This window comes from Odocoileus virginianus, chromosome 10 (genome assembly GCF_023699985.2).
Source record: "Odocoileus virginianus isolate 20LAN1187 ecotype Illinois chromosome 10, Ovbor_1.2, whole genome shotgun sequence".
Classification (NCBI taxonomy): Eukaryota; Metazoa; Chordata; class Mammalia; order Artiodactyla; family Cervidae; genus Odocoileus; species Odocoileus virginianus.
In genome coordinates, this window is record NC_069683.1 from 374,728 (window position 1) to 397,753 (window position 23,026).

Here is a 23,026-nt window from a genome sequence, read left to right on the forward strand (position 1 = left end):
TTGCTCAGCTGGTAAAGAATCAGCTTGCAAAGCAGGAGACCTCGGTTCGACTCCTCAGTTGGGAAGATCCCCTGGAGAAGGGAGAGGCTGCCCACTCCAGTACTGGGCTTCTCTGGGGGCTCAGCTGGTAAAGAATCGCCTGCAATGCAGGAGACCTGGGTTTGATCCCTGGGTTGGGAAGATCCCCTGGAGAAGGAAAAGCTACCCACTCCAGCATTCGGGCCTGGAGAATTCCACGGACTGTACAGTCCATGGGGTCTCAAAGAGTCGGACACAACTGAGCGATTTTCACTCATTCACTGTGTACTATGCTCCCACCTGTGGCAGGTAGAGCAGGAAATAGAAAGGCAAGTAAGAGGAAGCTCCAGCCTGGAAGGAACTCAAGTCTGGCCGCACCTGGGACTTCTCTGGTGGTCCAGTGGCTAAGACTGTGAGCTCCCAATACAGGGAGCGTGGGTTCGATCCCTGGGAGAGAAACTAGATTCCACCTGCTTAATTGGTCTTAATTCCAATTAAAGACCTCCAAGCAGCAGTGAAGATCGAGGATGCCCCGGGCCACAACTAAGACCTGGCGTAACAAACGCGCAAACAAGAACGGAAACCACGATGACAGCAAAGGCCGAGTGCTATCCCCGCAATGCTCTGAGCCACGGAAGGAGGGTCAGCGACGGGCATCCAGGCTCGCTGGGAGGGGGCGGGGCACCTGGGCCACAGGCTCAGGCCCGCGCGTGCGCGGCGGGGCGGGGAGGGCGCCCACCGGCCGCCGGCTCTGCGCCTCTGCTCCGGCCGCCGAGGCACCGAGGGGCGCCGCAGCAGCGTCCTCTGCTTTTCTTCTGACGCGTGACACAGGCCTCGAGGGCAGAAACCGCGACAGAAGTCACAGGAAGCTGAGAGGTCATTTTATTCTGGAAGCCGAGAACCCGACAGGACCTTCTTTGGCTCGCTTGCAGTCGCGCCGCCCCGTGTGTTGTTCTGCCGTGGTCTACGAGGTCAGTGTCTGCAGGACGCCAGTCCTGGCCAGTACTAGGCGTTGGGGGAGATAAACATGATACGGCCGAACAGACGTGAAGAACACCGTACTGACCAAAATAAAGCTAATCGTTCACTGCGGCTTTATTCAGTGCCTCAACGTGAAAACTTGTGGTCATCACTCTCCGAGGTGGGGATGTTATGTCGCCGTGTTTCTAAATTCTGCACCACCAAACTCTTTTATTCCTCGGAATCTCTCAGCAAATGTTTTATCCTGCCGAACCTGCTTTGGAAAATGCTGCCGTAGCTGATCCTGACTGAACACCGAAAAGGTGATTTCACTAGTGATTGAAATACTCCAGGCACTTTTCAATTCCCCAGCCTCTTTGAGCAAATAGTGTGCTTAGGAGTTAGCAGCCTTTTCTAGAGATTGAATAAGGAGTTAATGATTGCCGTATATCAACGCACTCATCATCACGAGAATGCATGAGATGCGTCTTATCATGATCTCATGTGTGTAAACACACACAAGGAGACTCAGAAACAGGGAGGATAAATACCTTGTTCAAGGTCACATGGCCAGTAAACGTAGAACTGAGCTTTGCCCTGGGCAATGTGGTTTCAAACCCCGGGCACAAAACCACTGCCTCTCCCAGCATCGAAGGCGGTCCTGTGAGGACTTGGGAAAATTGTTCATTTTTCTGTCATTCGTTTCAGCCTCTCAGTCGTGTCCGACTCCCTGCGACCTCATGGACTGCAGCACGCCAGGCTTCCCTTTCCATCACCAACTCCCGGACCCTGCTCGAACTCATGTCCATCGAGTTCGTGACGCCATCCAATTACAATTGCCTAATAAAATGGGGACAATAATATTTACTCTGTCTCCCTAAGTTACTGTGAGGTCGCCTAGGAAAGAACTCCCAAACATAACAGGACAATAAAAGACGCAGCATGGTCATACAGACGTCCGCATGGAGAAATATACTAGATGGTGTATTTTTTTGATTACAAAAAGTTTAAAGACATAAGTGTTCAATTGCCTCTCACTTGAGGTTTCTCTATGCTTATCGGGTTAACTCTTGACAGCTGCTTCACAGAAAAGCAAGCTTGTCTTCTCTAGCTCAGAAGTAACAGCAGACTTCTCTACAAGACGCTTTGTTACTGTGTCTCCCACTTACCAGGCTCTTCAGAGGAGAGCTATGTGTCAGGGGCTTCGGGGATTGAGGCATTCATATAAACATAAAAACCAGTGAATATGGTGCAGATTATTTGTATTGCCAAATCACAGGCATAGTCTTGTGGTATAAGGAGATTTGTGGGTAGAAAAAACATCTGAACAACTTGATATAAAACGCCCGATAACAAGACACTTTATATTTAAACAATTTACTTTATTGAAGTATAGTTGATTTACAATGTTGTGTTAATTTCTACGGTACAGCAAAGTGATTCAGTTATATACACATATATACATTCTTTTCCATATTCTTTTTCCATTAGGGCTAATTATAGCATATTGAATATGTTTCCTGTGCTATACAGTAGGACCTTGTTGCTTATCCTTTCTATATATAATAGTTTGCCTCTGCTAATTCCAAACTCCTAGTCCATCCCCCCTCATCTGACAAGTCTGTTCTCTAGGTTTTAAAAATATGTTATTTTAGACACAGTTCAGTGACACAGAGTTCATCCTTCAGTGGACATGGAGCAACAACTGCATTTAGTTTTTTTTTTTTTTTTCCATTTATTTTTATTAGTTGGAGGCTAATTACCTTACATCATTGCAGTAGTTTTTGTCATACATTGAAATGAATTAGCCATGGATTTACATGTTGCATTTAGTTTTAAGGTCCAGGAAGGTCCTTTATCCTTCTTAGGGAGTGGAGAGGAGAATCTGCAGGGAGTGTGTGTATGCATGTGTGTTTGTGTGTGAGTGTCAGTAGTCAACTATGCTTTGATTTAGCCTCCAAATAATTGCAGTGTGCCTATCTTGTGGTAGCCCTGGAAGATGAATAATATAAGACCTGGTCACAGATTTTATTTTCTTGGGCTCTAAAATCACTGTGGACAGTGACTGCAGCCATGAAATTAGAAAAAATGATTGCTTCTTGGAAGGAACGCTATGACAAACCAAGAGAGCATATTAAAAAGCAGAGACATCACTTTGCCAACAAAGCTTCGTCTAGTCAAGGCTATGGTTTTTCCAGTAGTCATTTTTGTGAGAGTTGGACTATAAAGAAAGCCAAGTGCCAAAGAATTGATGCTTTTGAACCGTGGTATTGGAGAAGACTCTTGAGAGTCCCTTGGACAGCAAGGATATCAAACCAGTCCATCCTAAAGGAGATCAGTCCTGAATGTTCATTGGAATATTGTTGAAGCTGAAGATCCAATACTTAGGCCACATGATGTGAAGAGTCAACTCATTGAGAAAGACCCTGATGCTGGGAAAGATTGAAGGCAGGAGGAGAAGGGGGTGACAGAGGATGAGATGGCTGGATGGCATCACCGACTCAATGGACATGAATCTGGGCAAATTCCGGGACATAGCAGAGAACAGAGGAGTCTAGTGTGCTGCATCCATGAGGCCACAAATGGCTGGACACGACTCAGTGACAGAAGGACAGCAACAGTGCTGTCAACATAAATGTAAGCAACCTGGTAGAAGACAACCTAGCGTTTGCTTGTAAAAGAGATCGGAACAAGCCCTCTTGAGGGCGGGAGGGCGGAGGATCAAGGAGACCATCTGAGTGAGCTGGAGAGGGCCTCAGTCTTGAAGAGGAGCAGGGGCTTGCTGGACATGAAATGCAGAAAGGGCAACTCAGGCAGAGATAGGTGGGAATCACGGGCACAGTGGATGCAGAGAAGAGGTGAGAGATTGGTGAGGCTGCTGGTGGGTCTGTGTGTGTGTGTGTGTGTGTGTGTGTGTGAGGCAGTAACAGAGCATGGCGCTTGGAGCCAGGCTGAGTAAAGGCTTGAACACTATTCAGAGAAGACTCTGGACCCTCTGCTCTTGTAATGAGAAGCCAATGACGAATTTCAATCAGAAGGAAGACATAATGGAATCATGTTAGCAGAAGACTCATTTAGTAAATCTGGTAAACAAGGGCTGAGTGCTGGGCTCCCCTGGTGGCTCAGATGGTAAAGAATCTGCCTGCAATGCAGGAGGTCCGCATTCCATCCCTGGGTCAGGATCTCCGGGTCAGGAAGATCCCCTGGAGGAAGAAATGCCAACTCACTCCAGTATTCCTGCCTGGAGAATCCCATGGATGGAGGAGCCTGGAGGGCTGTGGTCCACAGGGTCGCAAGGAGCCGGACACGACGGGGCGGCCAGGCGAGCGCGCAGTCTGAGGGCCTCGCGTGTTTCTGGCCTGACGATCGGGGCCGGGTTCCATCCGTGATGAGGAGGCGCAGGGCGGCTCGTGGAAGGCGTGCGAGGCACGGGTCACCGCACAGTGGCAGGGCTGCGAGGAAGGCCAGCGTGTCCCGGAAGCACGTCTGAGGACACGATCCCAGAATGGCCAGCCTTGTCCTGTTCAGATACAGAGAAGAGAGCTCTGAGGCCGTGAAATAGCCTAGTCCTGGCATTCCTTTCGGGTTCGAGCTGTGCTGCTGGCGGCTACCGAGATGGTTCCCAGCCTTCATGCCCGTGTGTATCCCCTCACCTTGAGCGGGGGGTGAACCTAGTGGTTCACTTTTTTTTGTTTAGTTTTTTGAATGTTGAGTGTTTGTTTTAAATTAATTAATTTTTAAATTGAAGGATAATTGCTTTACAGAGTTTTGCTGTTTTCTGTCAAACCTCAACATGAATCAGCCGTAGGTACACATCTATCCCCTCCCTTTTGAACCTCCCTCCCATCTCCCTCCCCACCCCACCCTTCTAGGGTGATACAGAGCCCCTGTTTGAGTTTTCTGAGCCACACAGCAAATTCCCCTTGGCTGTCTATTTTACACATGGTAATGTAAGTTTGCACGTTACTCTTTCCATACATCTCACCCTCTGCTCCCCTCTCCCCGTGTCCATAAGTCTACTCTCTGTGTCTGTCTCTGTCTCCATTGCTGCCCTGTAAATAAATTCTTCAGTACCATTTTTCTAGATTCCGTATATATGCGTTAGAATATGATATTTATTTTTCTCTTTCTGACTCACTTCACTCTGTATAATAGGCTCTAGGTTCATCCACCTCATTAGAACTGAGTCAAATGCATTCCTTTTCATGACTGAGTAAAATTCCATTGTGTATATGCACCACAACTTCTTTATCCATTCATCTGTTGATGGACATCTAGGTTGCTTCCAAGTTCTGGCTATTGTAAATATTGCTGCAATGAACAATGGGATACATGTGTCTTTTTCAATTTGGTTTCCCCATGGTATATGCCTAGGAATGGGATTGCTGGGTCATATGGTGGTGTTATTCCTAGTTTTTAAAGGAATCTCCATACCATCTTCCATAGTGGCTGTATCAATTTACATTCCCATCAACAGTGCAAGAGCGTTCCCTTTTCCCCACACCCTCTCCAGCATTTATTGTTTGTAGACTTTTTGATGATGGCCATTCTGACCAGTGTGAGGTGATATCTCACTGTAGCTTTGATTTCCATTTCTCTAATAATGAGCAATGTTGAGCATCTTTGCAGTATTTGTTAGCCATCTGTATGTTTTCTTTGGAGAAATGTCTGTTTAGGTCTTTTCCTCACTTTTTGATTGGGTTGTTTGTTTTTCTGGTATTGAGTTATATGAGCTGCTTGTATATTTTGGAAATTAATCCTTTGTCAGTTGTTTCATTTGCTATTATTTTCTCCCATTCTGAGGGTTGTATTTTTACCTCGATTATAGTTTCCTTTGCTGTGCAAAAGCTTCTGAGTTTAATCAGGTCCTGCTTGTTTACTCTCGTCTTTATTTCCCCTACTCTAGGAGGTGGGATTCACTTTTAATCAATAGAATATGGCTAAAGTGATGTCGCAGTGAGGTTAGGTTCTAAACACGTTTTGGTCTCTCTCTGTGCCTCTCACCTGCTTGGTCTGATGGACTTGGGCTGCCCTAGGAAGGGGCCCATGGGGTGAGGAACAGCCCTGATGAACTGAATCCTGCTGGCAATCCTGTGAGTGACTTCAGAAGCAGGTTCTTTCCCGGTCAAGCCCTGAGATGAGGCATAGCCCCCAGCCAACCCCTTAACTACAGTCTTGAGGCAGAGGCACCCAGCTAAACTGCACCTGGATTCCCAAATCATAGAAACCATATGATGATGTTTCATTCTGTTTTAGGGCAATTTGTTACGCGGCAATAGATAACGAATGCAAAGGGTACGGGGTGGAAAGTACAAGTCAGGACGAGCACTCCCCGCCCCTGCAGTGGGGAGGAGTCGCCACGGGGGGCAGAGAGGGTCCCCCCTTCAGGTCTCTGCTTCCCGCATCTCCTCTGGCCGGACCACACACCCTGGCGGTACTGCCTCCAGGTCCAAGGGTCAGAGCAGCCCCGAGGGCCAGGACGGGCTAAGGCTCAGGTCTTTCCTCCTGTGGGGAAGAAACAGGCTTAGAGGGAAGCAGAGACCCACACCCCAGGGTCCTTGTTTTGGTTTGTCTGCAAAAATGAAATTAACTATTGGTCATCTATAGCCAAAATGCAAACACTTCAATTAATCTTACTACACTTACGACCCGAGTCACAAACTGGACTGTAGCCCTCCAGGCTTCTCTGTTCATGGGATTTCCCAAGCAAGAATACTGGAGTGGCCACCACTTCCTCCTCCATCCCTGACCCAGGGATCGAACCCGCATCTCCTGCATACCACTGCACCACCTGGGAAGTCCTGATGGCTGAAGTAAGTAAGTGCCAGTCACTCAGTGGTGTCCGACTCTTTGCGACCCCATGGACAGTACCCTGCCAGGCTCCTCTGTCCATGGGAATATTGGAGTGGATTGCCATTCCCTTCTCCAGGGGATCTTCTCGGCCCAGGGATTGATCCTGGGTCTCCCGCATTGCAGGCGGATTCTTTACCATCTGAGCCACCAGGGAAACCAGACAGTAAATGAACCACACACAGCGCTTTGAGGCGGGCATGGCAAGCCACTCCAGTAGCCTTGAAGGGAAGATCCCACGGACAGAGGAGCCTGGCAGGCTCTGGACCACGCGGTCTCAGAGAGTCACACACACCAGAGTGAAGCTGAGTACTGCATGCCTCCTTTAGTGGGAAACAGCTGCGCGCTCGACGTGGTGGGAAGCCAGGCGCCGGAGCGAGCAGAAAGGAAAAATGCATCGGCGAGAAGGAGCTCCCGCAAAGCCGAAGCCAAGGCGCTGTCCACCTCCCCGGAGACGCTGCCGTCCACCTGGGCTCCGTCGGAGTCTCCCTCGCAGCCTCGGGCCTCCCCCTGCCCAGGTCCCTTGCCCCTCAGCAACTGGCCTTTCTTCAGCTTATTCTGCACAACTAGCTGCTGGAATCCAGACTTCCGCCTGTCATGGAAGAGCAAATAGTAACAGAAGACGAACAAAATTGGGTTCACACCTAGTAGGAGTTTTTAAAAAGGCTTGAAGTCTGTGATAACGACCTTTACATAGAATGTCATAAGAAAAGAACTCTGTTGATGCTTCCCTTCATGGGTTCCTGGACTCCCAAGTGCAGTTAAGAAGGCTTTTTGTTGGTTTTGGCCATGCTGTGCGGCACATGGAGTCTTAGTCCCCAAACCAGGGGTCGATTCCGTGCCCCTGAATTGGGAGTGTGGAGTCTTAACCACCAGGCCACCAGGGAAGTCTCAAGAGGGCTCTATATTCTGGTTTTCATGTGTTAAAAGTTTAAAGAAAATCAAATAGTCATTTCTGTTATGGCCATATAGGATAACCAAAAGGTTGTTTTATTTTTCTTCACAGAAATATCCTTTCCTCAGGAACCAGATTTCTTTTCTGTTTCCTAGTTTTATTGAGATGTAGTTGACGCGTAACATTGCATTAGTTGAAGGTGTGCCACGTGAGCTTAAAAAGATTTACTGGAGTGTAGTTGATTTACAGTGTTGTGTCAGTTTCAGGTGTAAAGTAATTCAGTCGTACAAACACCCATTCTTTTTCAGATTCTTTTCTCATATAGGTTATTACAGAAATTTGAGCAGAGTTCCCTATGCTATCCTTGTTGGTTATCTATTTTACATACGGTAGGGTACATATGTTAATCCCAAGCTCCTAATTTACCTCTCCCTGCCAAGTTTCCCCTTTGGTAACTATAAATTTGTTTTCAAAACCTGTTAGTGTTTCTTTTTTGTAAATAAATTCATTTATATCAAATGGATGGATAAATGCATATTCTGCAAAACGATTGCCACAATATATCCATCACCTCACATAGTTACAATTTTACTTTTATTATGATGAGAACTTTAAAGATCTATTCTCTTAGCAACTCTAAATACATAATACAGTATTGTTAACTACATGTAATGCTGTACATTACATCCCCAGGACTTACGTATTTTATAATTATACTTCTTGACCCATTTTGTTCCCCGGCCCCCACTTCTGGCAATCATCTGTTCTTTGTATCTATGAGTTTGCAGAAATCAAATTTTATTTTCTAAGGGCTATAGAATCAGTCAAGCACGATATCCACAAATAAAAATAAAGAATGTGTGATGCTCTGGATCTTAGACTTAGTAAGAATAGATGTTCTGGATCTTTGACTTAGTAAGAATAGAATGCTAGATTTCTAATTTTAAAAAAATAGATATGCAACAAACAACAAAGGTTTACTGTATAGCACAGAGAACTATAGTCAATATCTTATAGTAACCCGTAATGGAAAATAATCTGAAAAAATAATATATGTTCAACCAAATCACATTGAAGCATTGTAAGTCAACTATACTTAAATAAAATATATACATTAAGGGAAAAAACTGAAAAAAAGGAAAGAAAAGGTTGAGAAGCACCCGTTTTGACCAACCTCCTTATCTCACAGATAAGAAAACAGGTTATGTGATGTCAGGTGACAGCTGTTTTGTGGGCGAAACTGTGTCTAGAATGCAGGCCTCCTGGCCACGTGTCAGCAATTGGTCCGTGGCCCCAGAGCTGCCATCCCTACCTGGAAACCCTCCCGGTGACAGATTAAATTTCTTAAGTATTCAGACAAAGGTAAGGAGCAAGAAAGAGTGGTGGAAGCTAGAGGGAGGGAAAATTTTTGTTCTGCATAACAAAAAACTTTTAAACAACAGGTGGAACTGTTCAACCAGAGAAAATGTTTGGGAGTGTTTGAAATAATCGTAAAAAAAAAAAAAATTTACAGTACGTTCAGGCTGAGGCTGGATGGCTACCCTTGATAATCTCCTGCGGCCCTTCTCAGACTTCCAACGTGGAGAGCGGTTCACGCGTCTGCGTCCTCATTAGACTGTTCCCAGGGCGCAGAGCTTCGCGCTCCTGTTAACAAGCCTGCGTTAAGGAGAGAAGGTGGAACGCGATTTCTGACCTGTTCGCCTTTCCCACTGCTGACCACTTGGGGGCGCACGAGCCTCCCTGTGACCCGAGACGGGACCGCGCCCCCGGATCGCGGGCTGCAGGGACGCGGACGGACGGCGAAGCCCGGGGCGGGCCGACGGTGCCAGCCGGCCTCCCGCCGCAGGCCGCCGTCACGGGAGGCCAGCACGGAAGGCGCACCGAGATCGCAGCGGAGGCTGAATTCTGCTAGGATTATGAAGAAAGCCAATTTTTAAAATATGGATACTTTTAAAAGCCTTTACAGAATGTGTTACAATACTGTTCCTGTTTCATGTTTTGGTCGCTCGGTTCCTGAGCGGGGATGGAACCCACACTGCACGCCCCCACCCCCATGGAAAGGGGAAGTCTTAGCCACAGGAGGGAAACCCCAGAGCCAGGAAAATAGTCACAGCATTTAATCTGGATGCAAAGCGCAGATTCTTTCCCTGAATGGAGAATTGACCCTTCGCCACCGCCGGTCCCATTTTTTGAGCTCCACCCTTAATCTGCGGGACACAGCGTTTGTTCCCGAGTAGGAAGGCGGGCAGGGAAGAGGAAAGAAAGTGGAGGTGTGGAGGCGCGGGCGGGGAAGACGGAGGGGCAGGGGGAAAACACGCCCAGATTTCGGAAGGGAATACCGGCCGGGCAAGACTGAGGGCGGGAGGAGACGGGGGCGACAGAGGACGAGATGGTGGGATGGCATCACCGTCGCGATGGACAGGAGTCTGAGTAAACTCTGGGAGTTGGTGATGGACAGGGAGGCCTGGCGTGCTGTGGTTCATGGGGTCGCAGAGAGTCGGACACGGCTGAGGGACTGAACTGAGCTGAGCCACCTGGGGAAATCAGATAGGAAATAACAGCTTAAGGTTTCCAGCACAAACATCTTCCTCTTACACGTCTGCTCCACAGGAGACGACGAATCAGCCGTTCCTCCTCTGGCAACAGGCCTCACAGCAAACTGGAAAGCTGTAATAGCTCTGATTCATCCCCTAGAGAAGCAGTAACTTTGCAAAGGCATCCACACGGTGAGTGGCAGGTGTTCTGACTGCACCACTGAACTGCGTACATTTCTCTGACGGATCCCCATGGCCGACATCATAAAATCCAAATCCTTCGTCCCAGCCCACCCCACCCTGCCTCACCTCCAGTAATTTCCATGAAGAACAGTCTTTCAGCTCCAACCCGCAGGTCCTGGACCATACACATTCCTTTACTTGGAATGCCCTTCCTCCAGCAGAATTAGTAGCTCCCTCTCCCACCTGTTGGGAGGCTTCCCAGTTGGCGCTAGTGGTAAAGAACTCGCTTGCCGATGCAGAAGACACAAGAGTTGCACGTTCAGTCCCCAGGTCAAGAAGATCCCTCAGAGAAGGGCATGGCAACCCACACCAGTATTCTTGCCTGGAGAATGCCAAGGACAGAGGAGCCTGGTGGGCTACAGTCCATGGGGCCGCAAAGAGTTGAACACGACTGAAGTGACTGGTTGGAAGAGGGTGTTTGCTATGACCAGTGCATTCTCTTGGCAGAACTCTATTAGCCTTTGCCCTGCTTCATTCTGTACTCCAAGGCCAAATTTGCCTGTTACTGCAGGTATTTCTTGACTTCCTATTTTTGCATTCCAGTCCCCTATAATGAAAAGGACATCCTTTTTGGGTGTCAGCTCTAGAAGGTCTTGTAGCTCTTCATAGAACTGTTCAACTTCAGCTTCTTCAGCATTACTGATTGGGGCATAGACTTGGATTACTGTGATATTGAATGGTTTGCTTTGGAAATGAACAGAGATCATTCTGTCGTTTTTCAGATTGTACCCAAGTACTGCATTTTGGACTCTTTTGTGGACTATGATGGCTACTCCATTTCTTCTAAGGGATTCTTGCCCACAGTAGTAGATGTAATGGTCATCTGAGTTAAATTCACCCATTCCAGTCCATTTTAGTTCTCTGATTCCTGAAATGTCAATGTTCAATCCTGCCTTCACCTGTTTGACCACTTCCAATTTACCTTGATCCATGGACCTAACAGTCCAGGTTCCTATGCAATATTGCCCTTTACAGCATCGGACTTTACTTCCATCACCAGTCACATCCACAATTGGGTGTTGTTTTTGCTTTGGCTCCATTTCTTCATTCTTTCTGGAGTTATTTCTCAGCTGATATGAACAAAGCTAGTGGACGTGATGGAATTCCAGTTGAGCTATTTCAAATCCTAAAAGATGATGCTGTGAAAGTGCTGCACTCAATATGCCAGCAAACTTGGAAGACTCAGCAGTGGCCACAGGACTGGAAAAGGTCAGTTTTCTTTCCAATCCCAAAGAAAGGCAGTGCCAAAGAATGCTTAAACTACCCCACAATTGCACTCATCTCACACACTAGCAAAGTAATGCTCAAAATCCTCCGAGCCAGGCTTCAACAGTACCTGAACTGTGAGCTTCCAGATGTTCAAGCTGGATTTAGAAAAGACAGAGGAACCCGAGATCAAATTGCCAACATCTGTTGGATCATTGAGAAAGCAAGAGAGTTCCAGAAAAACATCTACTTCTGCTTTATTGACTACACCAAAGCCTTTCACTGTGTGGATCACAACAAAATATGGAAAATTCTGAAAGAGATGGGAATACCAGACCACCTGACCTGCCTCCTGAGAAATCTGTATGCAGGTCAGGAAGCAACAGTTAGAACTAGACATGGAACAACAGCTGGTTCCAAATTAGGAAAGGAGTACGTCAAGGCTGTATATTGTCACCCTGCTTATTTAACTTATATGCAGAGTACATCATGAGAAATGCTGGGCTGGATGAATCACAAGCTGGAATCAAGGTTGCCGGGAGAAACATCAATAACCTCAGATATGCAGATGACAGCACCCTTAAGGCAGAAAGTGAAGAAGAACTAAAGAGCCTCTTGATGAAACTGAAAGAGGAGAGTGAAAAAGTTGGCTTAAAACTCAACATTCAGAAAACTAAGATCATGGCATCCGGTCCCATCACTTCTTGGCAAATAGATGGTGAAACAGTGGAAACAGTGGCTGACTTTATTTTTGGGGGCTCCAAAATCACTGCAGATGGTGATCGCAGCCATGAAATTAAAAGACACTTACTCCTTGGAAGGAAAGTTATGACCAATTTAGACAGCATATTAAAAAGCAGAGACATTACTTTGCCAACAAAGGCCTGTCTAGTCAAGGCTATGGTTTTTCCAGTAGTCATGTATGGATGTGAGAGTTGGACTATAAAGAAAGCTGAGCAGTGAAGAACTGATGCTTTTGAACTGTGGTGTTGGAGAAGACTCTTGAGAGTCCCTGGGACTGCAAGGAGATCCAACCAGTCCATCCTAAAGGAAATCAGTCCTGAATGTTCATTCGAAGGACTGATGTTGAAAGCTGAAACTCCAATACTTTGGCCACCTGATCTGAAGCACTGACTCATTGTAAAAGACCCTGATGCTGGGAAAGCTTGAAGGCAGGAGGAGAAGGAGACGACAGAGGATGAGATGGTTGGATGGCATCACCGACTCGATGGACATGAGTTTGAGTAAACTCCAGGAGTTGGTGACGGACAGGGAAACCCTGCGTGCTGCAGTCCATGGGGTCGCAGAGAGTCGGACACGACTGAGCGCCTGCACCGAGGCGGGCCCGCCCCTCGGCCCGGGCGCGGGCCCTTTAAGGGCGGGGCGCGGCCCAGGTGAGGGCGGGCCGCCGGTCGGAGCCGCGCCCACCGGAGCCGCGTCGGGAGCGCGGGCGGGCCTGCGGGGCCGCGGACGCTCCTCTTCGCCCTGCCGCCGCCTCTTCCGGCCGCTCACCTGGGCCCCTGCCCCGGCACCAGGATGAAGGACCGGCTGGAGCAGCTGAAGGCCGTGAGTCCGGGGGCGGGCGGGGTCTTCCTCCGGCCCCGGGTCCGGGCCTGCGCTCCCCGAGCCGGACGCACGGAGCCCCCGTCCCTGGGTCGCCTGCCGCCGATGCGTCGTCAGGCTGCGCTCTCCCTGGACGCCCCGCCACGGCTGGACGGCGTCTGTCGAGAGCTGGGGTCCGCAGGGGCGTCCAGAGGGACTCTCCGTGAAGGTCGGGGGCGCGCACCGCCTGCCCGCCGCTGCCGGACGCTGCGCCCGGACCCGCCTCCTCCGGGCGCCCCCTAGTCTCTCTCCCCTTGGGGGGCGCTGAGCCCGCTGCCCTCGCCCTCGAGAGAGCAGCTCCCGTGGGCGACCGCCTGACCGTGAGCTTATCTGGTCCAGCGGATGTTCAGCGCCTCGGCATCCAGCTGTCTGTAATTATTAATCCCCCCGCCCGCGCCCCCCACCCTTGGGACGCCTGTGATCGGGCCCAAGGATCTGAAGGGAGTCCGCTTCCAGCCCTGCTGCGTAAAATCGGTAAAACCTTCGGCAACCTACTGTTTTGAACTTGTTTCCTTATCTGTGGAAGGAAGGTTAATGGTACCCTAGAGATTTGTGTTGAGATCGGATGATGTAATCGGGCTTAGTATAGAGAAGGGGTAAAGCATGGGTATTTACGTGCAATATTCATTGACTCATTGAATAAATAATTACTGAGTGTTCTCTATGGATTGGGTCACTCAGGCTCTGTCTTAGGGGAATTTAAGATCTAGCCCCTGATGCAACGTCGTCCCATCTACTTGGGAGTTTGTCAGAGGCGCGGCCGCTTAGGCCTCCCTCCAGAGCAAGGGAATCAGAATCTGATTATCCATAAATGTCTCCAGGTGATCGTGCGCACACTGAAGTCTGAGCAACAGGGGTCTGGATAGAGCTGGGGTTGCCTCCCTGCTCCACTGCTTACCAGCTGTGCGCGTGACCTTGGAGCCTAAGTTTTGTCATCTGTAAAATGGGTAGTCCTCAGGACTAAACCCAAGAGAGCAGGCACAGCCCTTTGTATGGTGCGTAGCGCACCCGGGACTAAGCCTAGTGAATCTCACACTAGTCACTGTAAAATCTTTTCGGAAAAATGAAGCCTTGGGCAAGCGTGAAGGAGTGCTGGGATGATGTCACAGTTGTTTTCTTTCTCCGCCTTTGTCTGAGCTGAGACCTTCCTGACCCTTTCACCCGCTCCTAGTAGGACTGCGTTGGAGGCAGGGGAGGGGATGTGACCGAGGCCAGGGGACGGTCAGTGGTGGTGGGAGTCAGCCTCCCTGTTGCCTCCAAACATCCCTGAAATGACAGAAGTGGCTGCCTCTGTTTGTAAAGAGGAGGAGACTAGAGCTCAGCCTGGGAAGGACGGATGCCCCGGGTCACGGGGCGGACGGGAGCCGATCCAGGGAGTAGCCAGGCTCCTGACCTCTCCCTGAGCCCTTGCCCCGGAGGCAGAGAGCAAAGTGGAGCCTGGTGTTGAAGACCCGCCGGTCCAGCACAGCGGGCGGTCATGGCGCGGTGCAGAGCTGGTCGGCGAGAGAGACAGTGTCCTTCCTTGAGTAAGGAAGTCCATTTCCAGGGCGAGATGCGCTTTCAGCAGACAGCAGAGAGCCTCAGCTGAGCTCTGAGGCCCAAGTAGAAATTCAGATTGTTGGAGGGAACCCAAGCAAGTCCACTGGTTCTCCGAGCCTCAGTGTTACCGTCTGTAAAATGGCGCCACTGCTGCGTCTCTCTCTTTTCCTCCTGGGAGCGCGGCAGAAGGGAGACTGTAGACGGAGCGGTGAGGCTGGGGGCGCGGCCTCGTGGAGCAGGGAGACATGACCACGCCGTGCAGAGAGGATCGGCTCGGGTCAGGAGGTTCGGACTGTGGCTTGCTGCCTGCGCGCCTGCTCCTTCGGGTCACTGCGCCTTGCTGCTCCTCTCACCCCGCTTTGTAACAGGGAGTTCGGTGGGTTTCCAAGTCCCTTCCAGCAACACTAACGCTTTCCTTGAAGACTACTGTTAAGGTTTAGCTGGGTTTTGGCTTCTAGCTCACTTCCCCGAGCCAGCCCCCCCTTACCCCCGGAGAGAGAGAGAGAGAGCGCCCCTTCACTGGCGACACTGTTACCATCTTCGCTCTCTGATTCCTTTTGTCATGGTTTGCTAACCTGCTCAAAGCCAGTTTCACCCTGAGTGGCAGTGCGATCTCTGCCTGCAGGGATCTTTCTAAACCCTGGGGCCAGCGGAGCGTGAACTGCCCCCAGACAGCGGAAGCGCGTCCTGTGCGGGGGCGTTAGTGCTGCTCCCGTAGGTGGAAGGAGAATAGTGAGGCCTGGAGGCTGATGGGCAGACGTGAAGACTCTAGAAGGCACTTTTTTTTCCTTCTTCATTTAGTTGCTTATTTACTGACTGTGCTGGGCCTTTGGTGCTGTTGGAGCGCTCCGGAGCTGCCGGAGCTGCCTGAGCGGCGGCCCTCTCCCGCGGTGGTCCGGGCTTCTCTCCTTGCAGACCGTGCGCTCCGGTAGCTGCAGCGTGGGGTCAGCATTGCCACTCCCTGGCTTCTAGAACGCAGGCTCCGTAGAGGCGCTGCGCGGGCTTCGTTGCTCTGAGGCCTGCGGGATCTTCTGGGTCAGGGGTGGAACCTGTGTCTCCGGCTTTGGCAGTGGATTGTTCACCCCGGAGCCACTGAAGCCCTGTCGTGGCGTTTGTGATGTCAGAGCTGCCCAAGGCGGGGCCAGGCCGGTGGGGCCTGGGAGGAAGGCTTGGTGGGGTATTGACTGTTGTAGGAATGTGAGCCCTTCTTGGAGACGTGGGCAGCCCGGGAGGACGTTCAAAGTCTCCATCCACCCTGAGGGTGTGTGTTTCTAAAAGTGCTTCACTGAGAGCCTGTTCCAAGCACTCTGGAACCCAAGGGCTCAGAGTTGGTGTGAAGTGGATCACCGCACCCTCCCCTCAGGGTCACTGAGGGTGAAATGAGATAATCCCTGATAATCACCCATCTCAGTCAACTCAAGTTCCCCAGACGGACGGGCTGGGAGCAGCACGCCCATGAAGGGCGCCCCTTCCTGCTGCCGCGGTCACCGGCTGCAACTCATCCGCCTCTTGCCCTTCTCCTCCGGGCAGGCCGGCCCAGAAGCCTGCCCTTTGGTGACGTCAGGATGGCCGGGAGCTGTGGTGCCCACACCCAGCCTGTCTCTCCAGGCGGTTCCTGCTGAGGTCTCCGCCGCTGAACTTTGGATCTGCTGAGTCCAGACCCTTCCCGTCCCGCAGCCTCTTGCCCGGCCCTGGTTTCACTCAGCCGGTGTTCAGCCAGCACCGTCTCTGTCCCCGCCCTCCCAGAAGCGCTGGGGCGGGGGTGGGAATTGACGCTGACGGACACACATTGCTGGGCCTTGGGGATCACAGCGAGGGAGGCACCCGAGGAACAGACCCATGATCCCGTCCTTGGGACAGAAAGAACACCTGCAGGACCCCGTGGGCCAGTCCCTGGCGCTGGGGCTTTAGGGCCTGGGGGCTCTTCCCAGAAGAAGTGATGCTTCCGCTCGGGTCCTTGTTGAGACTAAAATCTACTTGTCAGAGGCTGGAGAGGCTCCTTAGTAGAAAGGCAAAGATCCTGGAATTTCTCACCCATTCTCCCTTTGGGCTTCATGGAGACACCATGATTGGTGCCTTTTGACCTCTGCCTGCCTCGTGAACTGCTGGGCATCCTGACACGTAGAGTTTTTTATTTTTATTTTTGGCTATGCTACAAGGCGTGTGGGATCTTATGAATAATAGATCCCCCACCGGGGATCGAACCCAGGTCACAGCAGTGACAGCACCAGGTCTTAACCCCTGGACTGCCAGGGGATCTAGGCAGAGTTCTTATACAAAGTCCTGGTCTGAAAGAACACGTGATCATATAGGGAAAACAAAGGAATATGGTCCCTGAAAGGCGAGCCTCCAGCATCAAATGGAAACAGTGGCAGCCTTTATTTTCCTGGGCTCCAGAATCACTGTGGAAGTGACTGCAGCCATGAACTTTAAAGATGCTCGCTCCTTGGAAGATAAGCTATGACCAACCTAGAGAGCATATTAAAAAGCAGACATCACTTTGCTGACAGAGGTTCTTATAGTTGAAGCTATGGTTCTTCCAGTAGTCATGTATGGATGTGACAGTTAGACCATATGGAAGGCTGAGCGCTGAAGAATTGATGCTTTTGAACTGTGGTGTTGGAGAAGACTCTTGAGAGTCCCTGGGACTGCAAGGAGATCCAACCAGTCCATCCTAAAGGAGATCAGTCCTGGGTGTTCATTGAAGGACTGATGCTGAAGCTGAAACTCCAGTACTTTGGCCAGCTGATGCAAAGAGCTGACTCTTTGGAAAAGACCCTGATGCTGGGAAAGATTGAAGGCGGGAGGAGAAGGGGACGACAGAGGATGAGATGGTTGGATGGCATCACTGACTCAATCGACATGAGTTTGAGTAAGCTCCGGGAGTTGGTGATGGACAGGGAGGCCTGGCGTGCTGCGGTTCATGGGGTCACAAAGAGTCGGACACGACGGAGCGACTGAACAGCAACATGAGAGTCGGTCATGCTCACAGAGAGGCAGCCATGTGCGGAACGGAGGTCGCGGACTTTGGACATGTGCCCAGAGAGCTGGAAACTTCTTGGGGTTTACCGGGTCCTCCAGAGAGCCAATAAGGATGCGCTAATGAAATCGACTCCTGAGGTGCTAAAGACCAGACCGACTTATTCACTCTCTCTGTTTGCTCTTGTGTCCTGCAGGGCTTGTCCCTGGCCTCCTTCCGCATTTAGAGGTTCCCCACACGAGTTCCCCAGGAGTGTGGTCACAGCCATCAGAACAGGGGGCCGTGCTTCCCCTTTGAAGGTTTCTAATGGCTGTGGTTCTTTCCTGCCTCCCTGTCTCCCTGGCCGGATTCGCTCCCTGGGAGAGCTGGCCCGGGGTTGGGAGAGCTGGCCCGGGGTTGGGAGCGCTGGCCCGGGGTTGGGAGCGCTGGCCCGGGGTTGGGAGAGCTGGTCCCAGGTTGGGAGCGCTGTCCGGGGTGAGCAGACGGTGGTGGAGCTGAGGCGGGAGTGACAGGGATTGCGAGGGATTACAGACCCAGCAGCCAGAGGTCAGAGAGAGAATGCGGGGCTGGAGGAAGGCGATTAGTTCTATTTTTACTCCTGTGGGTGGGGCCGGTGGAGACATGCTGTCTACCTTCCTTTCAGGGCTGCCTTCCCCTTTTGGCAAAATTCCTGCCTGTCTTCCCAGGCTTGCTCCTTACCGGTAACACTCCTGAAACAGCCTGGGGCCTGGCCCCCTGCCTGCCAGCAGCCCTCATGGGTTGCGCTGCTTCGGAGCAAACTACTTCTCTTCTCTTGTCAGCGGGTTTTTTCTTTCCTTTCTTCCCCTTACCATGGCGTGGGCTTGAAAGCACCTTCCAGCTGCCTTTTCTGAGCTGGACTCTCTGGTGTCCTAAGCCCTGCTGTCTCTCAGATCCACGGGCCTGTGACTTGTTGGTCTCCCCTCACCAGATCAGTGTGGTAGCAATGGTCATTGATTAGCTGCCGCTTGCTGTTGGAAAGGACGTGTGTGTGTCTCATCCTCTCCACCCTGCAAGGCGAGGTGGTGTTATATAGTATTCCCATCTTACAGGGAATTGAGGCTCAGACTGGCTTGAGATTCCAGGGGTGAGATCAAGACTTGAACACGCCCTCCTTGTTTATCTGTCACACTGTCATTGACCGCCTCCCCAGCTGTACCGTTTGCCCCTTGACACCATGGCAGATGGGACCCGTACCCTTCCGCATGGTACACCCTTGTCTGTCGACTGATCAGTAACATCTTGGCCCTTACACACTCCTTATTCTTCACCGGGACTTACTCTTCCAGCTCCATCCCCTCTGGGTTAGTGAAACTTGACCCGCCTGAAGGTCGCTGGCTCCACCTTTAAGGATGAGGATGGGTGAGTTCCAAGGCTTCTACCGGTACCTGAACTTCCAGCCCTGCTCCTCAGGGAGGGTTGTCCCCTTTGAGGAAGACCACGAAGGAGAGGATGTGGGTATCACGCTGAGAACCCAGCCACCTCCTTCCTCCCCTGGAACATCTTACACTTCCCTGAAGGCTCAGTTCCAGTGTCATCGCCGCACGGCACGTTCCAGATCTGAGCTGACAGCATTCAGTAGGCCTTCCTGGAGCCTCCACAAACTTTATTTTTGTTGATATGTAAAAGCAGTCACTGTTTTAGAAGCTGCCTGCCAGCGAAGTCCTCTGTGAGTCCAGACCACACTCCCACAGCCCAGGAAGCTGTAAACCTGTGGTTTTTCCAGTAGTCCTGTACGAATATGAGTTAGACCATAAGGAAGGCTGAGCATCGAAGAATTGATGCTTTCAAACTCTTCTGCTGGAGGAGATTCTTGAGAGTCCTTGGACTGCAAGGAGATCCAGCCAGTCCATCCTAAAGGAAATCAACCCTGAATATTCACTTTAAGGACTGATGCTGAAGCTGAAACTCCAGTACTTTGGCCACCTGATGCAAAGAGCTGACTCATTGGAAAAGACCCTGATGCTGGGAAAGATTGAAGGCAGGAGGAGAAGGGGACGACAGAGGATGAGATGGTTGGATGGCATCACCGACTCAGTGGACATGAGTTTGGGTAGACTCTGGGAGTTGCTGATGGACAGGGAGGCCTGGCGTGCTGCAGTCCATGGGGTCGCAGAGCGCTGGACACGACTGAGGTACTGAACTGCCACAGCAGATGAACTTGCTCGGAGGTTCAGCAGTCCTGAGGGGGCCTTATCTCCAGCATTTTATATCAGGCCTCTTTGCAACTTCCTCCCCTCTCTGCTGTTGGGTCAGCCTGTTTCCTGGCTGGGCCATTTCCATGGCAACGTTCCTCTGTCTGTGTGTGGAAACTTGGGTGAGGCTCACCTCCCACCTAAAGAGATCAGTGGAGCGTATACTGTCTGGGTTTGTTTAGCTGCCTGGGTCAGGGAACCCGCAGGATGGTAGCGGGATTGCTTTTTGTGGAAATGTGTGTTTTATGCTGGACTAATTTTAGACTGACAAAGGTTACACAGAGTGCAGAGAGTCCCCGCTGGCCAGGTTTCCTCCGTTGTTAGCGTCTTAGGTTGTGATGGGGCATGTGTCTAAACTGAGAAACTGACCTTGGAACATCGCAAGTCGCTCAACTCCAGACTTTTTGTGGATTCCACTTGTTTTCGCATGGGTGGTCCTGTCTCTGGTCTGGGGTCCCACCCAGGATTGCACACTGCGTTGAGCTCTCTGTTTCCTCGGCGTCTCTGAGCTGTGACCGTTTCCAGTCTTTTCATCCATCACGACTTCATTGGCACAGCCTCTGTGTCAGCGCCTTGGACGTGTGTTTCTGGGGGACCAGGGCTGCATGCTGTGGTTGGGGGCGGCAGGTGCTGTTCAGACAAATCGCTCCAGGGTCACGGACCTCAGGGATCTGCGTCCAGCGACCCGCTCTCCTCCTGGCTCCGGCACTCAGCCTTGAGGGTCTGGGAAGGCTGCCTGGCATCTTTATGCTTTGGTTTTCTCACCTGTAAGGTGGAGAGGGCCCCAGAAGATTCTTGCAGAGTTAAACGCCTTGGTAAACTTAAGACCCACGTCTTAGGTTCTGGTCTTATTTTTATTTAGTTATTTTTTGACCACACACTGTGGCCTGCGGGATCTTACTTCCCTGCCCAGGGATCAAGCCCGCAGCCCCTGCGCTGGATGTGATCTACTGAACCACCAGGGGAGTCCCAGGCCTGTGGTTGAGTCCTCACGGTGGGCGCTCAGTAACTGCCAGTGTTCCTGGGCGCCCCTGGTGGCTCAGCCGGTGAAGAATCCGCCTGCGATGCGGGAGCCCTGAGTGGGGAATATCCCCCGGAGAAGGGCAAGGCTACCCACTCCAGCGTTCTGGCCTGGAGAATTCCTGGACTATCCATGGGGTGGCACAGGGTTGACACGACTGAGCGACTTTCACAATCCTTGGTGTGCAGCGCCCTAGGAGCATCCTGAGAGGGAGGGCCCCAGGAGACAGAGGCTGAAAGCAGGTTGTGGGGAGGCTGAGGCTGAGGGAGGCAGGCAGCGTAGGTTCCCTCCTCTTTTGTATATCCTTGGCAGCTGGATGCTGAGGGCTGTGGGGTGCTGATGGGGTTGGGAGCAGGGGAGGAAGCCAGGGAGGCGTGGAGAAGCCTGGGGTCGGGGAGAGGAAGCCGAGGTTCACCTTTGAATCTCCATAAATGCTCCTGGGGTGAGAGGACCAGCAGGAAGAAGGTGTGGCCTTCCCTCCCCAGATGCCTTCCCGCAGGCACCCTTTGCAGTTTCCCCAGGAGTCACCTTGCCGCCAGCCATTCCCTGATGCTTCATCTTCCCAGGCTCCGCCCCGTCCTCGCCTGGGTGTTCGGTTCCTTGGACTGAGAGCTGTTATCTCCCCCACGTGGTGATGGAACGGCCTGGGTACCTCCCATCTGAGACCATGAGGTTCAGGGGACAGCAGGGTGCCCAGTCTGGTGTGTGCTATTGGGAGATGAGAGATGTGCAGTAAATGCCCCTGGCTGAGTGAGTGGACAGATGGATCTGTGACTCCGGATGGGACCTTGTGGTGAATGAGAAGAATGTGTGGGCGAGGCCCTAGTTTTGAGACCCCAGATCTTTGTCTGAAATAATCTACTTTGACCCAGGGGTTGGACCATGCAGGGGTCCATCTGTTCCTTATTGTCGTGTGGTTCTGGGTGAATTAACTTCCCTGATCACAGATTACTGTATAGATGACGTCTGCCCGCACGGTGTTTTTGTTTTTCCTCCTTCCTCTCTTTAGATGAACTTCCATCTCTCTTCACTACTCCTGCTCTATATCTTGCTCAAGTCCTGCCCAACAAAAGCAGAGGAATGAAAGCAGCAGGTGCGGGTGAAGCCTTGATGATTTTTTTGTCCAACAAATGGAGTGCAGGATCTTTTCAAGCTTCACAGATGATTAAAAAATACTGACTATGTGCTAACACACAAATAAAATGCTAAATTCCATAAAATATTAAGTCACATTGGACTTGTTCCCTGATGACAATATAATAAAGTTAGAAATTAACTATACAATAATAGCTCTCCTTAGGTTTACCCACTTTGAAGATTTAAATTCTTAATGTATTTAGAAAGAACTGACTCATTGGAAAAGACCCTGATGCTGGGAAAGATTGAAGGCAGGAGAAGGGGACGACAGAGGATGAGATGGTTGGATGGCATCACTGACTCGATGGACATGAGTTTGAGTAAAGTCCGGGAGTTGGTGATGGACAGGGAGGCCTGGCGTGCTTCAGTCCATGGGGTCGCAAAGAGTCGGACACGACTGAGTGACTGAACTGAACTGATTTAGAAAGTTTACTTACTTTTCTAAATAACTCATGGGTTCAAAAGAAACCAAAGTGGAAATGACAACTGTTTAGAAATGAGTGATGAGTAGTAAAGGTCAACATTTTTGAGAATTAGCAGAAGCAAAATTTACAGAGAGCTCTGTTCTTTAAATGCACATGTAGAAAGATGACTTCATTCAAATGAATGTAGTCCATTCTAAGGGACCTGCTGTCACCTTCTGAGAATTGGCGTTAGAGTTGCATCTTTAGTAGAAACTCATGTTGGAGAAAACTGATAGTCTTGGGAGTTTAATCTGTACCCGCATTGCTCTAAATGCTTCACACGCATTCACTGATTTAATCCTCACAGCAGCTCCGGCAGATTACTCCTGCCGCGCGTGGGGAGCTGAGTCTCGGGGAGGTTAGG

General features: G+C 50.8%; 1 protein-coding gene and 1 long non-coding RNA gene across 8 annotated transcripts in view; both read left to right on the forward strand.

Moving 5' to 3' along the window:
- Positions 1–1,117: 1,117 nt before the first annotated feature.
- On the forward strand, positions 1,118–1,839 carry LOC139036970 (uncharacterized). Its single transcript, XR_011489765.1, has 2 exons — positions 1,118–1,301; positions 1,687–1,839. It is a non-coding gene; the product is annotated as an uncharacterized lncRNA (long non-coding RNA).
- An 11,279-nt stretch (positions 1,840–13,118) lies between these two features.
- The window catches only part of STX3 (syntaxin 3), a 46,221-nt gene continuing 36,313 nt past the window's right edge, over positions 13,119–23,026 (forward strand). For 3 of the 7 annotated variants that reach the window (XR_011489825.1, XM_020900113.2, XM_020900119.2), the window contains exon 1: positions 13,122–13,272. Coding sequence is in view for 5 of the 7 variants with exons in the window: in XM_020900113.2 (XP_020755772.1) it covers positions 13,243–13,272 (30 nt within the window). In the remaining 2 variants the exon portion in view is untranslated. Of the gene's footprint in view, positions 13,273–13,652; positions 13,783–23,026 lie in introns of those variants that run through there. The other 4 variants (XM_070472885.1, XM_070472886.1, XM_020900118.2 and 1 more) reach the window with 4 other exon arrangements.